General features: G+C 44.5%; 1 protein-coding gene across 1 annotated transcript; it reads left to right on the plus strand.

The window, feature by feature from the left end:
- The first annotated feature begins 5,332 nt into the window (after nucleotides 1–5,332).
- Nucleotides 5,333–10,729, plus strand: SLITRK5 (SLIT and NTRK like family member 5). Its single transcript, XM_034059937.1, is given in 4 exon segments — nucleotides 5,333–5,360; nucleotides 6,760–6,854; nucleotides 7,840–7,892; nucleotides 7,895–10,729. Coding segments are annotated over 2 exon segments (2,880 nt in total). The 5' UTR covers nucleotides 5,333–5,360; nucleotides 6,760–6,854; nucleotides 7,840–7,847.
- Nucleotides 10,730–15,206: the final 4,477 nt, after the last annotated feature.

Genomic DNA, 15,206 nt, shown 5'->3' on the forward strand with positions numbered 1-15,206 from the left:
AATACTGCCTAACACATCATAGAATCACGTATCTCTTTTCCCTTTACAGCAGTACTTCATTTGTAATGGCGACATACAGTCACTTTCTGATTGATCACTACCTTCAGATTTTAAGAATATTGTATAAAATTAGAGCTTCCCAGCTTATAGCAAAATTTTTCACTTGTGAGTTTGTAGATTGCGTTATTCAATTTCACACCATTCCTTTCAGTCCAGGTCAAAATAAAACAATAAATAGATACAAACTAATTAAATTTATAAATAAACATTGTCATGGTAAAATATTGACAGTAACAATAAATTTGTAAATGTTTATACAGCATATATATATTTACATATATATGTATCTCAACATAAATACAGACACCAATACGTAAATACGTATATGTATATATACGTGTATATGTACATATGAGTATATACACAACTCTTCTTGTTTGATTATCCGGTTCTCAGCAACACCTCTAGTTTCGTATGGTCTACAAACTCTACTCAGGCCCACTTGCCTTATACCCTGAAATCAGTGACCAGTGTATTATGAAGTACTGAGCTCAAAACTTGTCACCAAGAAATGACACTAAAGACTTCTATCCACTCAAGCATGTCCCCTCTCATTACCTACGCTATGTCCCCTTACCTACACTTACTGGAAATTTTGGACTTGCTTACTTCTGGACTTGCATCTCATGTGTCGATCCTTTCAGCACTCCAAGACAGAAATTTTCTGGACCAAATGCTTGTGTCACACAGCACCAGATATGCTGATGATGTGATTTCTCTTGCCCTATTCCTATTTTCATTATACATAAAAAATTATATACACAGTCTTGCCAGAAACAGAAGCAACTTTTCCAGTAGTTATTTAGTCCAGGCCTACTTTATTCTTAATGCCCACTGAATCCTTTAACATCCACCCTACTTTTTCAGTTCTCATGTTATCTGCATTGCTTTAGAAGTTTTTTACTGTTTCAATTTTCTATGCAAGTTTTGGTTAGTAAGATTTCTCTTCATTCTCAGTTTGGTTTTATACCTTCTTATTAATGCAGATTTCGCCTTGCTAATCAACATCTCTTCATTCTTTAGAGATTTTGTGCTTGCCCTCACTAACTTGCTTAAGATATTTACCCTCTGGGAATTCTTTTTCATCCCTGTTATTTCAGTGTTTTGTTGGTTTCTTTTATTGGGTTGGGATGTTTTCTCCCCCAATGTAAATTTTCAATAACGTTTGATGGGTTCTTTGTTTTTTTTTCTTTTTTTTTTGCATAAAGTAATATCATGCCTTACCTGAAAATAATTCTGGTGATCCTCCTCAAGACTATCCCACTAAACTTTCTTGTTTCTCAGTTTGCCTTTCTTTAATACTGGACTGCAGTTACAGATCCTCCACATTCTTCTGTCTTGCAACTTCACATGAAGTGGAAAAGCTCGAAACAACCAAATTAAAGATAATTTTCTGACATCAGGGTTTTTTTTCCATAGATCCTATCATTAACTAAAATAAATTCTAAGTTATCCTTGCCTCTCACTTGCCCAGTGTCTGTTCCATAGAAGCTCTCTTCTACCGTGTTCAAAGTCATATTATCCCCAACATCATTGGCTGATATTTTTTCTGATATTTGCCTATGAGAAATCACACAAATCTGCATAATCATATGATCTTGCTACCCTTTTTTCCTGTATTTGTAGGCATTATTATCCAGATTGAATTTGCACCAGCAGATTCATAATAAATTGCATCTCCATGAAGCTTTTTTCCTACCCTTTGCCAAATAATTTTCATTCAAGCAGACACTCTCTCATTTTCACCCTCAAAATTAACGTCTTTCTCACGCTATTGCTCAACAGTCTTTACTTCTTAACAGTTTTTAGTGCTTTTTAACATGAAATTATTTTATCACCTTTTTGGTTCCAATACATTTAATTTACTACTTTGGTACCTCTGTGTTCCTGTTTTCCCATAATATCTGGTTCCACACACTGGATCAACTGCTTCTGCTACTCTTACTGATTGAAGTACTATACAAATGGGCTAAACCTGTACAGTTACAAGTTGTTGTACAAATAATCCACGTATTAATCATATCCTTTTGTTTAGCTCTCTTTTCTGTTGTTCCATCCTCATTCACATCCCTCTATTTGTATTCTGTATGAGGATTGTATGAGTACTTCCATGTTTCTTCCTTTTTCAGTTTGAAGGTTTTTAGGAACTCCTGGTTTAATAAAAGGCATATGAGAGAGAAATTACCAAAAGACAGCACACTATAGTAATAAATCTTTATTTCTCATAAATTCAGTGACATTTATTGTTTGATGCTCATGTACTCAGGTTTATAATGACAGATCTAGTTCAAATATTCAGATCTAACTTTCCAATGTAAGGAACACTTTCAGACTACGTAGACTCCATTCAAATGGAATCTAATTCCTTACTCAAATCAGCAAGGAATACAGTGCTGTGTCCTTTCATGCCAGTCACACATATACAAATAAATATTCTGCATAGCTCCACAGAACTTATAGGTATTTTACTAAAAATATAATGTTAATCAGAATAAGAATGAGTGGAACAACACATGATAGTTCTACACTAATAACTATTTAAGCCTCGTGTGTGCTACTAGAATAATCTAGCAGTCTAACAACTTAGAAATAAGATTTTATTAAATTGGATTTTTATTCATCATACTTTTTAATATCTCATTAGCACAGGACCAGAATAATTAAACTGAAACATGTGTACAATACTGACTTTTCCATGATAGTTTTTAACCTGATTTCAGGTTTCTGAAATGTCAGCTTCTCCAGAACAGTTTCATTGAAAGAGTTAAGCTCAGCCTAGCTGCCAATGTTATTTAAAATATATTTCTCTCTTATGAATAAAAAAGTATTTATGTGTGTCTAATTTTGTGTGTCAGGAAGAAAAACTGCATGGAAACACAGACAGATGCTATGACAGGCCTGAAAACTGGAAGCATATATGCATAAAATCCCATGTATTAAAAATGCAGAATTATTAATTCAAAACAAAAATGTTTTTCAAAAACATCAAAGTCATAAGAAACTCCTATAAATCATCCTTATTTACTACCTGTGAATTATGTTTATTCCATTACCATCATAAATTTCATGTGGATTATAAGAAAAGCTTTAAAGTTGAGGGACAGGGGGCAATGCCTAGTGTGGTTTACTACTCTTTTCCTGCCTAAAAGTAGTATCTTGGAACTCAGTCTAAAGCCATTCAAAACCTTACACTGAATCAATTTGTTTTGCATCAAAACAGGAATCTTAGAGATTCTTTAATAACAGAAGTAATTTCTCCATTGAGAAGCTTTCCAAAAGCTTCTACAAGGTCATAAATATAACCGGTTTATGCAAGAATGTTGTTATTCATCCAAACACCAGATTTTGCTTATTTGAGGCCTAGGGAAGGACTTGAGTCACACTCCTATTCTGTTTGCAAACAGAAGAATACCCCTTTTAGGGAAGGATGAACATCAGGAAAAAGCTGATTTTTCACAATCATCCCTGGGTTTAGCATGCTGGGAAGTTTAAGATAGGAGTTAAGAGCTCTGCCGAAGATAACAGACGTGGCAAATTCACCTATCATATGCAGTGTTCTTCCCTCTTCAGTGCTTAGACATGCACTAGAAAACCCATGGAGGCACAACTACCTCTAGCATTATCTTTGAGTTAAACTGAGATTCCATGCGCCGTGCACATGGGATGAACTTTATATGTTACTGCATGCATAGAATCTATTTGATTTACATACTAAAACGTATGCAGCACAGAACAATAAAGAATACACAGATACGAGCATATATGCATCTCTGAGTGTAGGCAATTAAATTACCTTTTCTACTTTTGAAGATCAAAGGAAACTAAACACCTAAAGCTAAACGCAAAACACATCACCGCTGCTACACCCAGCTTCGCACAGAAAAGCCTCCGTGTTCCGCACACCACCAGAATAAAGGTAGCTCTCCCATAAACCAACGAAGACAGCGCACCAGGACAGCGTCGCCTACTTCGCCGCTCCCCGTCTTCGACGCTCTCCGGAAGACCGCACCTCCCGATGCAGGCCTGTCCGCTCTCGCGGGGCCGCCCCGCGTTCTCCCGCGCGTCTCACCCGCCGCCCTGCGCTGCCACCTAGCGGTGCCGCGAGGCATAGCACCGCCTCTCACCACCCCGCGGCGGCAGCCCGCGGCCTCCCCGGGGCGGGGAATGGGGAACGTCGGCAGAGTCGCCACCGCGCTCCCCTATGCCCCGTGGCTAGAGTGGGCATAGGGAGAAGGACAAGCTAAACGAGCCCGACACACACGCACAACCCCTCTTTCGTGGGATGAGTGGAGCGAAACCCGCCGTTTCCTTTCACCGCGACCACGCAATTCCCCACAATGTTCGCAGATGCAGCCGAGGCTCCCGCACGCTCAGCAGCGCCGGCTCCCGCCACCCGCTCCGTGCCGCTCAGCCACAGCCAGCGAGCGCTGCAGGGCGAGCACGGAGCAGGCTGCGCTGCCGCCCGCTCCCTACCTCGGGCTGCCGGGACCCGGGAATACAGCCTGGGGCAGGGCTGCGGGAGGGAACGGGGTCGACGTCCGGGGAAAGTTGTCCCGTGCTGGGCAAAGTGCGAGCAAACCACGGGGGAGCAGCGATAGTATCGGCATGTGCGTGCCTGGCGCCTCCGTCGCCGCGCGTAACGATGCGCGGCGCCGAGCGGACCGGGCTGGCCGCCGCGCCGCCAGCGGTGGACAACCTCCCCACCGCCCCGAACGGCAGCCCTACCCCCGCGGCTCCCCCACACTCCCGTTCCTCCTCCCGCCCCTCTCTCCAGCACCCCCCGCCCCGCTCACCCCCCAAAACGCCACAGCCCCGCCCTCGCTCCCCTCCCACTGCCCCCCCCCCCCCCCCTTCCCGCTGCGCTCCGCGGCTGCGGTTAGATCGCGACGCTTCGCTGGCCGGTCTCCTCCCCCCTTCTTCCCTCCCCCCACCCACCCCCCCCCCCCGCCGTGCGGGCGCGTGCCGGAGTGCGGGTGGGGGCGCGCGCCCCCCGCGGCTAGCCGGGCAGGCGGGCGCGCTCCCGCGCGTGTGTGAGTGTGAGATCACGAGCGTGTGCGCGCTTCCGCGTGTGGGTGCGTGTGCGTGTGTGTGTGTGTCTGTGTGTGTGTGTGTGCGCCCCTGTGCGAGCGCTGGTGTCTCGGCGCCGCCCGCGTGCGGGGGGTGTTTGCGCGCTCCGCACCGCGCTCCCGGTTGCTGCCATATACCCGCCGCCGCCCCGGCGGCTCCGCGCAGCGCCCGCGCAGCGGGGAGGCATCTTTATGGGCTGCCACCATGCTTGGGCCCTGGGGATTTCGGGCGAAGTAAGTACCGGGGCTCACTTTCCTCGCGCTTTCTCCTCTTCCTCCCCCCCCCCCCCCCCCCCAGCCCTTCCCCGCCAGGTCTTCCTTCGCTGTTGCTTTCCACCCCCAAACCCTCCCCCATCCCCGTCCCTGTGCCCCCCCTCCCCAAGCCGTTTCTCCCAACTCTGGGTGCTGCTCGGTGGGGTGGCGGTGTCCGGCTGGGGCTGCTGCTGTCGTTTGTACTGAAAGCTGCTTCGACCCGAATATGCAGTGCGGTAATCGAAGGGTTGAAGTCTTCGGGGAAAAGAAAAAACAAAACCCACACACAAGAAAAATCCCGATGCAAGCAACCCCTTTCCTTTTCTCCCCTCCCCCGTCACCCCCCCATCTTCCCTTCCCCCCCAGTCCGAACCTCTGTAGGGAGCTGGCGAACAGCAGCACGCAGTCATCACAGAGGGTTTCCAGGGCGGGATTGCAACCTTGCATACAGCCAGCTACAACTTTATTTTCTTTACCTGCCCCCCCTCCCACCCCTCACCCCCCTTTTTTTCTTCAGGGGAAGGGAGGAAGGAGGACGGAGGGAATACTGTATTTGCCTCCTTTACTAACCATAACTGAATTAAAGTTGTAAAATGCCTGGGAGTTGAACACTGACCAGGCAGGTTTTCAAAGGTTTTTTTTTCCTCCGAAGAACTGTTGGTTAATGGATGAATGGATCTGATCAAGCTGAGAAAGAATATGCTAGATACATGCCTTTGAGTGATATTTCTGCTGCCTTCATGCAGTGAAGCCTTTTGCTTTGAGTAATTCCGATCCAGTTGACGTCTGGTCAGAATCAGAGAGAGATTCACAGAGACTTCCGATTTCTTGCTGCATGACTGCCTTTGCTGCAAGTGCTAGATTTGCAGCCTTGAACCTGATGCCACAGGAGATGTCTTGCAGTACTGAGTCTTCCCGGTTTTTTTGGATGCATTCCTCCAAAGCAGAGTTGTGTCGTGAGGATTGGAGCTCTGAGGTGGGCAGTAGAAAATACAAGCTTGCTCCAAGCTCCCAGCATTTAAGCGTGGATGGTTTATTAGTCTTCTACTGAAACACACAGTGCTTTTATTTTCCCTAGTCATACTGCTTTTAGGCAAGTACAAGTAGAAGAAAGCCACAAGGAGTCAGAAAGACTGAAAGAAGGAATGGAAATGGGATTTGTTTGCAGATAGATGAAATCTGAGTATTAAATTACTGACGTAGGTCAATGATAGGGTTTCCCTTCCACCCCTCCTTGGCTTTTAATCAGCCTGGGTGTCTTCTCCCCTAAAGGATGAAGAGTACTGACAGTCATCGCTGCTTATAATCAGTAACTGATGCTTGGAGTGTTGGCGATGAGACATTTCCATGAGACCTATTTAGATCTCTCTACTTCTACCAGGCTAGTTTTGCAGAACGTTGGGAATAAGCGCTATGTCAGATATGGCTGAGACTACGAAGATGATCCACGTGTTTTACATTTCTCACAAATTTTGGGTGAGTGGTTAAAACATTTCCTTTAAGTCTGTGTGTCTTTGTGTGTGTATGTGTGTGTGTATAAGAACCGAAGACCTCTGCTTGGTGGTCAGCTCTGTTGCATTGTGCATAACTCAAGGGGGTTGGTATAATAAAATCAATTAAAATTATTTACTTGTGTACAGATACAGAATTTCTCTTGGTTAAGTGAACTGTTAAGTGCACTGAAGTAGGAGGTTAATGTATTTAATCTCATTACTGAAGCATTCCTCCACAAAAGTCATCTGGGGGTGCGTGTGTGTGTGTGTGTGTGTGTGCATGTCTGTGTGGGTGGGTGTGTGCTTTGTAAATGTAGAGATGGGGGGGGGGAATGCATAGAAGAGTTTTAAGGAATGTGTGATGTGGGGAATGTGTCAGTGTGCTCTCTGTTGAATTAAGCTGCCGTTTTCAGCACCGAGCGTTTTTCTCTGGATTCCTACCATGGCATTTCCACCACCAGTTAAAAACCGAGGTGGAAGGAGGGGAAGACCTCGGTGCGCTGTTCACCATAGAGGTTCTGAAGGGAAGGGGGAGTCGGGTAACAGGGGAGGTGGGAAACCTTGTAAAATGGTGCTTCTTATTCTCTTAAATTAGAACCATGAAACTGAACTGACAGCCATTTTATGTATATTTATGGGGCTGGTCATGAAAAAGAAATCCAGGGAAGCATTGAAATGCACCCCACACGAACAGAACCAGGACAATTCCTGCTGTGACCTTACCTTTTTTAACACCGCAGGCATTTGACTGGCTAGGAGTTGCCCATCAACCTTTTAATCAATGCATGTCATCCAGTTTTTGAAAGTGTGGGAATTAGAAGTGACAGTTGTTTGGGGTTGGTTTTTCTTTTGGTTACCAATTCTCCATTCTCTACCCCACTGAAGATATACATAAACTTTGTGTGCATTTTAAATTTTATGGGGCTGTGCTATTATGCTGCTTTCTTTTTTTCTCCTTATTCTTACAGGAAATAAAATGTACGCTTGCTGCTCTACAGTAACTTTAGAACAGGACCTCAACAAAAAAAAATGCATATCTGGATGCTGCAGACGATTGCGTTTGCTTTAACATCGCTAGTCCTTTCATGGGCAGAAAGCATTGAATATTATGGGGAAATCTGTGATAATGCATGTCCTTGTGAGGAGAAGGACAGCATCTTAACGGTGAGCTGTGAAAACCGAGGGATCATCAGCCTTTTTGAGATCAGTCCACCGAGGTTCCCTGTCTACCACCTCTTGTTGTCCGGGAACCTTTTGAACAGGCTGTATCCAAACCAGTTTGTCAATTATACGGGGGCTTCAATTTTGCATCTTGGGAGCAATGACATACAAGACATCGAAACTGGGGCCTTTCATGGTCTGAGAGGCTTAAGGAGGTTGCACCTGAACAACAACAAGCTGGAACTTTTACGGGATGACACTTTCCTTGGGCTAGAGAGTTTGGAATACCTACAGGTCGATTACAATTACATTAGTGTCATTGAACCCAATGCCTTCAGCAAACTGCATCTGCTGCAGGTGCTGATTCTCAATGATAACCTCCTCTCCAGTTTGCCCAACAACCTTTTCCGTTTTGTGCCCTTAACTCACCTGGACCTGAGGGGTAACCGGCTGAAGCTGCTGCCCTATGTGGGCCTTTTGCAGCACATGGATAAAGTGGTGGAGCTGCAGCTAGAGGAAAACCCCTGGAATTGCTCTTGTGAGTTGATTGCTCTAAAGGATTGGCTGGACAGTATCTCCTACTCCGCTCTGGTGGGAGATGTGGTTTGTGAGACCCCATTCCGCTTACATGGTCGAGACTTGGATGAAGTTTCCAAGCAGGAGCTTTGCCCCAGGAGGCTTATCTCAGATTATGAAATGCGACCACAAACACCATTGAGCACTACAGGGTATTTCCACACTACCCCAGCCTCAGTCAACTCTGTGGCCACTTCTTCTTCAGCTGTTTACAAATCCCCCTTGAAGCCCCCCAAAGGCACCCGCCAACCCAACAAGACGAGGGTGCGCCCCACCTCACGCTTGCCCTCAAAAGACCTGGGATACAGCAACTATGGCCCCAGCATTGCCTACCAGACCAAATCCCCGGTGCCTTTGGAGTGCCCCACCGCCTGCACTTGCAACTTGCAGATTTCTGACTTGGGCCTCAATGTCAATTGTCAGGAGAGAAAGATAGAGAGCATTTCTGAACTGCAGCCCAAACCCTATAATCCTAAAAAGATGTATTTGACGGAAAACTACATTGCGCTGGTACGCAGGGCAGATTTTGTGGATGCCACTGGGCTGGATTTGCTGCATCTGGGCAATAATCGTATCTCGGTCATTCAGGACCGGGCTTTTGGGGATTTAACTAATTTGCGAAGGCTGTATCTGAATGGGAACCGGATTGAGCGTCTGAGCCCAGAGCTGTTCTATGGGCTGCAAAGCCTGCAGTACCTCTTCCTGCAGTACAACGTCATCCGGGAGATAGAGGCGGGCACCTTCCAATCTGTCCCCAACCTTCAGCTCTTGTTTTTGAACAACAACCTGCTGAGGTCTTTGCCAGGGAACATTTTTTCTGGTCTGTCTCTCTACAGGCTGAGCCTGCGGAGCAACCACTTCTCCTACTTGCCCGTGAGCGGGGTGCTGGACCAGCTGAAATCCCTGCTGCAGATAGACCTGCACGAGAACCCCTGGGACTGCACCTGCGACGTGGTGGGCATGAAGCTGTGGCTGGAGCAGCTCAACACCGGTGTCCTGGTGGACCAGGTCATCTGCGAGTCCCCGAAAAAGTTTGCTCAGAGCGACATGCGGGCTGTCCGGGCTGAGCTGCTCTGCCCCGACTACTCCGACATTGTCGTCTCCACTCCGACGCCCTCCCCGGGCCAGCTGCCGGCCAGGACCACCCCGTCCTCCTCCACCGTGCGTCTCAACGGCACGGCGGCGGCTGGTGGCTCCGCTCCCACGGGAGGCGCTGGCGGCGGCAGCTCCTCGGTGCCCCTCTCGGTGCTGATTCTCAGTCTGCTGCTGGTCTTTATCATGTCCGTCTTCGTGGCAGCGGGGCTCTTCGTCCTGGTGATGAAACGGCGCAAGAAGGGCCAGGGGGACCCCGCCAGCGCCAACAACTCCGACGTGAGCTCGTTCAACATGCAGTACAGCGTCTACAGCGGCGGCCACCAGCACCACCATCATCCCCACCTCCAGCAGCACCCGTCCCACCGCGGCGGCGGAGGCAGCGGGGGCGGCGCTGCGCTGCCCAAAGTGAAGACCCCCGCCGGCCACGTCTACGAGTACATCCCGCACCCCCTGGGCCACATGTGCAAAAACCCCATCTACCGCTCCCGGGAGGGCAACGCGGGCGAGGATTACAAAGACCTCCACGAGCTCAAGGTCACCTACAGCAGCCATCCCCTGCAGCCCGGCGGGGGTGCCCCGTCTCCCCCAGCGCCCCCGCCGCCGGCGGCGCCCGGCGGGGAGGATGCGGCGGTGCGCAGCCCCGCGTACAGCGTGAGCACCATCGAGCCGCGGGAGGAGCTGCTAACCCCGGTACAAGACGCCGACCGCTTTTACAGGGGCATTTTGGAGCCCGACAAACACTCCTCGGCCTCCACGCTGGGGACAGCCGGCTCCGCCCTCCCCGACTTCCCCAAACTCCCCGCTGCCTACACCTACTCCCCCAACTATGACCTTAGGCGTGCCCCCCAGTACTTGCACCCGGGGCCGGGGGACGGCAGGCTCCGGGAGACGGTGCTCTACGCCCCCCCGAGTACTGTCTATGTAGAGCCCAACAGGAACGAGTACCTGGAGCTAAAAGCAAAACTAAATGCAGAGCCGGACTACCTCGAAGTGCTGGAAAAACAGACCACATTCAGCCAGTTCTGAGAAACAGCCCCCCTCCCCCCTCTGCCCCCCGGTCCTCCCGCCAGCCACAGCAGCTCCTTCTCTAGAGTATTTGTATTTAACAACCACACGCAAAACAAAGAAACGTAAATGCTGACCTCCCCCCACCTCGCCCACCTCCTGTTTCCCCCTTTTAATTCATTTTATTGTAGGGTGAAGTGCCTTGGCACAGGATTTTTCAGCTTTGGGGAATGAATATGAAAGGGTGTGCTGTTTATTTTCAGTTGGGTTTTTGTTTTCCTTTTTTTTCTTTTTCCTTTTTTTTCCCCCCTTCGTTTTCTTTTTTCCCTTTTTAATGTGTTTGGAAGTAGGAAACCACCTATTGTGTAAATTGGGCACAGCACTGCCATTGTGTGTGTATCCATGCATGCTTGGGGGAAGGTGGCAGGAGGTTCTTGTTATATTCAGGTTACAAGTACAAAAGTCATGGTCACTTTAGTTTTTTGTACAGACATTGTTTAATTTTGTTTTCTTTCTGGTTGAAGAGTGCAGCGCACATTTTCCCCTTTTATCCATGGGTGAGTCTAAATGGCTTTTATGGAGAGATTAGCACACCCCAACTTTAATACAAGGTTTCCTTTTTTTAAGGATGTGTTTGTATACTTTCTGGACTTTTGAATTAAAAAATATATTATGATCTTTAAAAGGATCACTGTAAATGTGGGCAAATCATTAAAGTGCAGAGATATATGATCCATAACTGGTTAGTGAAAATAACTTATTGATGAAATAGAAAAAAATATTTTATTGTAGCACCTATTTTTATATGCACATTAGCATTTCACTATGTTAGGGCCTAATCCTGCAAATTCTTACTCATTTGAGTATGTCTTCTTGTGAAAGAAGCCCAAGCGTAGGCCTTCATCCTGCAGGCATTTAAAACACATGAAAAACTCTTATCAATGGGTGGTCTTGTAGACTCACTTGTTGAGCAAAGTTAGTCACACGCCCAAAAGATCAGGATAGAAGATGCAGATTCTTACAACTAAAACTACTGGGACATTTAAGTGTTTCCTCTTTTTTCAGGATGGGGTCCAGAGTCTGTGTATTGCTTTAAAGTGTTGCACTACATTGAGAGCTTTTTTCCCAAAGCTGATAACTTAGCAGAAGGACCTTTTAAATCATTACAAATGATGCTAATTATGACCAGATCTCAACAGACAATCCAAGACATAAAATCTGATCACAATACAGAAAAAAAATGTTTATTTAAAAATGTACCTTTTAACAACCTCATGCTCAGGCATCTGGTTGCGCAAACTAGTAAGGGACATGTAGAAGGCATTAATCTGAGCAGGAAAAAAGTGTGTTTAAGTTTTGATTTGTCAGTTCTTGATTTTTTTTTCTATTAGTTAACCAAAATATAATGATTTTATAACTGTTGTAGCCAGTTTCTGATTGCTTAGTCAAGTATAATTGCACTTGTACAGATCCACGTGTTTACTGGCATCCTGAAAGACCAAATGATGGACTGTACACATCTCTATACAATGTCTTTACCCCTTTGGGCAGCAGGCAATGGCAAGGATATTCATAAACACAGCATCACTGTAAGATGGGACAAGTGATGTCTCATATGTATCCCAGCACATGTGATTTTTAATAGTTTCTGAATAAACACGAGAAATATTTCAAATGTAAGATAATGAAGTAATGAGTATCTTAAGTTTAAAATTTCTTGACAAAATCAACTGTTTGTACATTGGATTCTCTTTACTAGTAATTATGTGTCATCAGAAAGTTGTAACATTTTCAGGCGAAGCATAATGTGTTCCCTATTTTCAAAACATGACATATGGTAATTTTACCAGCATACAGTAGATGGGTCAGAGAGCAACACAGGGATGTGTGTTTCATCAATGTATTGAATAGGATAGTTTTAAACTTGCATTTTGTTTCATTACTGAAGTGTTCTTTGAGAGGTGAATCAGGATAAGTGATACTTCACATGTGGCTTTGTCTTTCTTCATTAGAGGAAGTTATCATGTTTGGTATTATTTGCAGAGTTGCTCAGTAGTACATTTTTTATTGCAAAAGGGCTCTGTTCTTTTCTGCTTTCCCTGTCCATGTACAATCTGTCACACTTTCTACAAAAACAAAGCTATATAACTAGTCTGTTGGAATTGAAGATAAATCTTTTTCTGGCATGTGTTCTTCTCTCTATGCCACCCACACTGAGCAAAAGCAAAGCAAAAGCAAAAGAAAAAAAAGATAAGTATGATTGTATTTAGTATGGACAGTTTAGTAAGTGGAGTGTTATTTCAGTTTGCAATACACATATGAGGTGTGTTCTTTTGCCACAGAATTGCAACATATGATTGTTCTATGCACTGCTCTAGATCTCCTGGAGACTTAACATTGACACTAGCAAGATGTGAGTGCTGCTGTCTGAGGTGCAGTTTTGAAACCCTAATTTGGACTTTCCACCTTATAACTGTTGCTGAAACTAGTGTCCTGGTTCTCCTTCCATTTAAACCCAGTAGAAGAATGTTGTTGTTAAATGGATACAAGTAGGAAAATTTTCAGCCTCACTAGCTTTGTCATTCACTAAGAGAAAGGCAAACTCTAATGATTGAATGAGAAGGTCGTGGAAACTATGTGTCTGTTCATGTGTATATGTATTTTTTCTGTGTGATTCAAAGCTCATAAACAGGATTTTGCGTAGGTGTCAGTACAAATGTGGGATTAGGTCCTTAATGTGAAAGGTACATTTTACATGGCATTCTGCCACAAAGAGGCAGCATCCACAAATGTGTAAATGAGCAGGAATTGCTTGGAAATGAAAGAAATGGCTGACAGAAATACCTCTGCAGTCTGTTTATGCTTACATTCTGATGCTGACATTTCTGAGGCCAGCAGTACTGCTGCTTCCATGTTTTCTACCAGCACTTAATAACTGTTAAGGAAGAACTTTTCTAATGGTCTACCCTAAAATCAGTTAATTTAAATTTTTTCAATTTTGCATCTTCAGTAGAAAAAATATATTATCCATTCCGTCAGTGGAAAAAAAATTAAATGACATCAGTTACCTTCAGAAAGCCCATTCTTGAAGATATATCCTTAAAAAGACAATACAGATTTCAAAATAATACTCTTTAATCCATAATGATCCTGAAATACACCTGAAATGGCTATTTGTGAATGAGGACTTTAATGGAATTAGGATTTCCCACTCAGTGGCTACAATGATACATCATCCATGGAAAATTATAGTAAGAAAAAGTAGATGGGAATATGACTTGGCAAAGGGAGATGTGCCTGTTATTTGAAAACAGGATAATTTATTTCAAGAAAAAACCCAAACATTTGTATATCATCTTTGTTAGCAAGATCAGTGAAACCTTTTGCATGATGATCTGCTGAGTTAGTTCTGACCAAAGGGGTAAAACTGTAAGAAGGTGGCAAAAAAAACCCTACTTCAAGAATCCAGAATATTTTTTTAGTTTGGTTTAGGTTGGTTATCAGACTGGTTTAGGATGGTTTTTAGAATGATTTTTTTACCCTCTTATTTTTTGGTTAGTCATTTGACAAGTCATATTGAGCTTCTTGGATCCAGTCATATGGCCACACATTTTATTTCAAAAGTGCATGAAATTCTGTGATAAAAGAGGAAAAAAGATGGAGAAGAACCCTAATTTCTTAATGTAACTACTGCAATGAAAACATGGATTATGATAATATAGAACATTTATTCTTATGAAGTAAAAGAAATATTCTTTGCACTTTCTTTGGGTTTTTTTTTTGTTTAGCTTTTTTACCATATCATGCCAATTTAATGTCCTTAATCCTAATGGTGAGTTTAGCAGTGATATTCCCTACCCTTCCCCTTCCCCTCTCTTCACCTCCATTCTCCTCCCCTCCCCTCCACTCCCTTCTTGTCTATATTATACACTTGACTCCTATCTGATAAAATGACCTGAATTTCAACTGAATAATCTCAGAAGACAGACCATGTAATTTCTAGACATTCTTACACAATACTTGAAACACCAGATGCTATGTCAGTCCTGTCATCAATTAAAAGTCTGATACAAATGCAGTTTCCACTTTCATACTTCTGGAGACCAAATTCTCACATTTTACCCCCCCCCCCCCTCCCCCCCCCCCTCCTTTTATTTACCTCCCATTATTTTGGTGGTCACTTAAGGTTACAAAAACTTGTTCAATTGATTCTGCATACTGCAGTATTTAACTTGTGGCTGTTTTCCTATGTTTCAATTTTTTAGAAAGCTTATAACTAATTCTTAGAAGTATTCCTTTTAGGAAAACAGATGTGGTGGTGTCTTTTCTTGTGTCACATAATAATTTCTTCAAATAATATAACAAGACTGATGGTAAAATATTCAAAATTGAGCTTCTGACCCATGGAAACACAATTTAGAATGTCTTCTTGGAAAGGCTGGAATAGCTGATCATGTTTGTTGGTAAAATACGAAGGTAACATCTTGGTTCTGTAAGT

Source organism: Melopsittacus undulatus, chromosome 2 (genome assembly GCF_012275295.1).
Source record: "Melopsittacus undulatus isolate bMelUnd1 chromosome 2, bMelUnd1.mat.Z, whole genome shotgun sequence".
In the NCBI taxonomy this organism is placed as follows: Eukaryota; Metazoa; Chordata; class Aves; order Psittaciformes; family Psittaculidae; genus Melopsittacus; species Melopsittacus undulatus.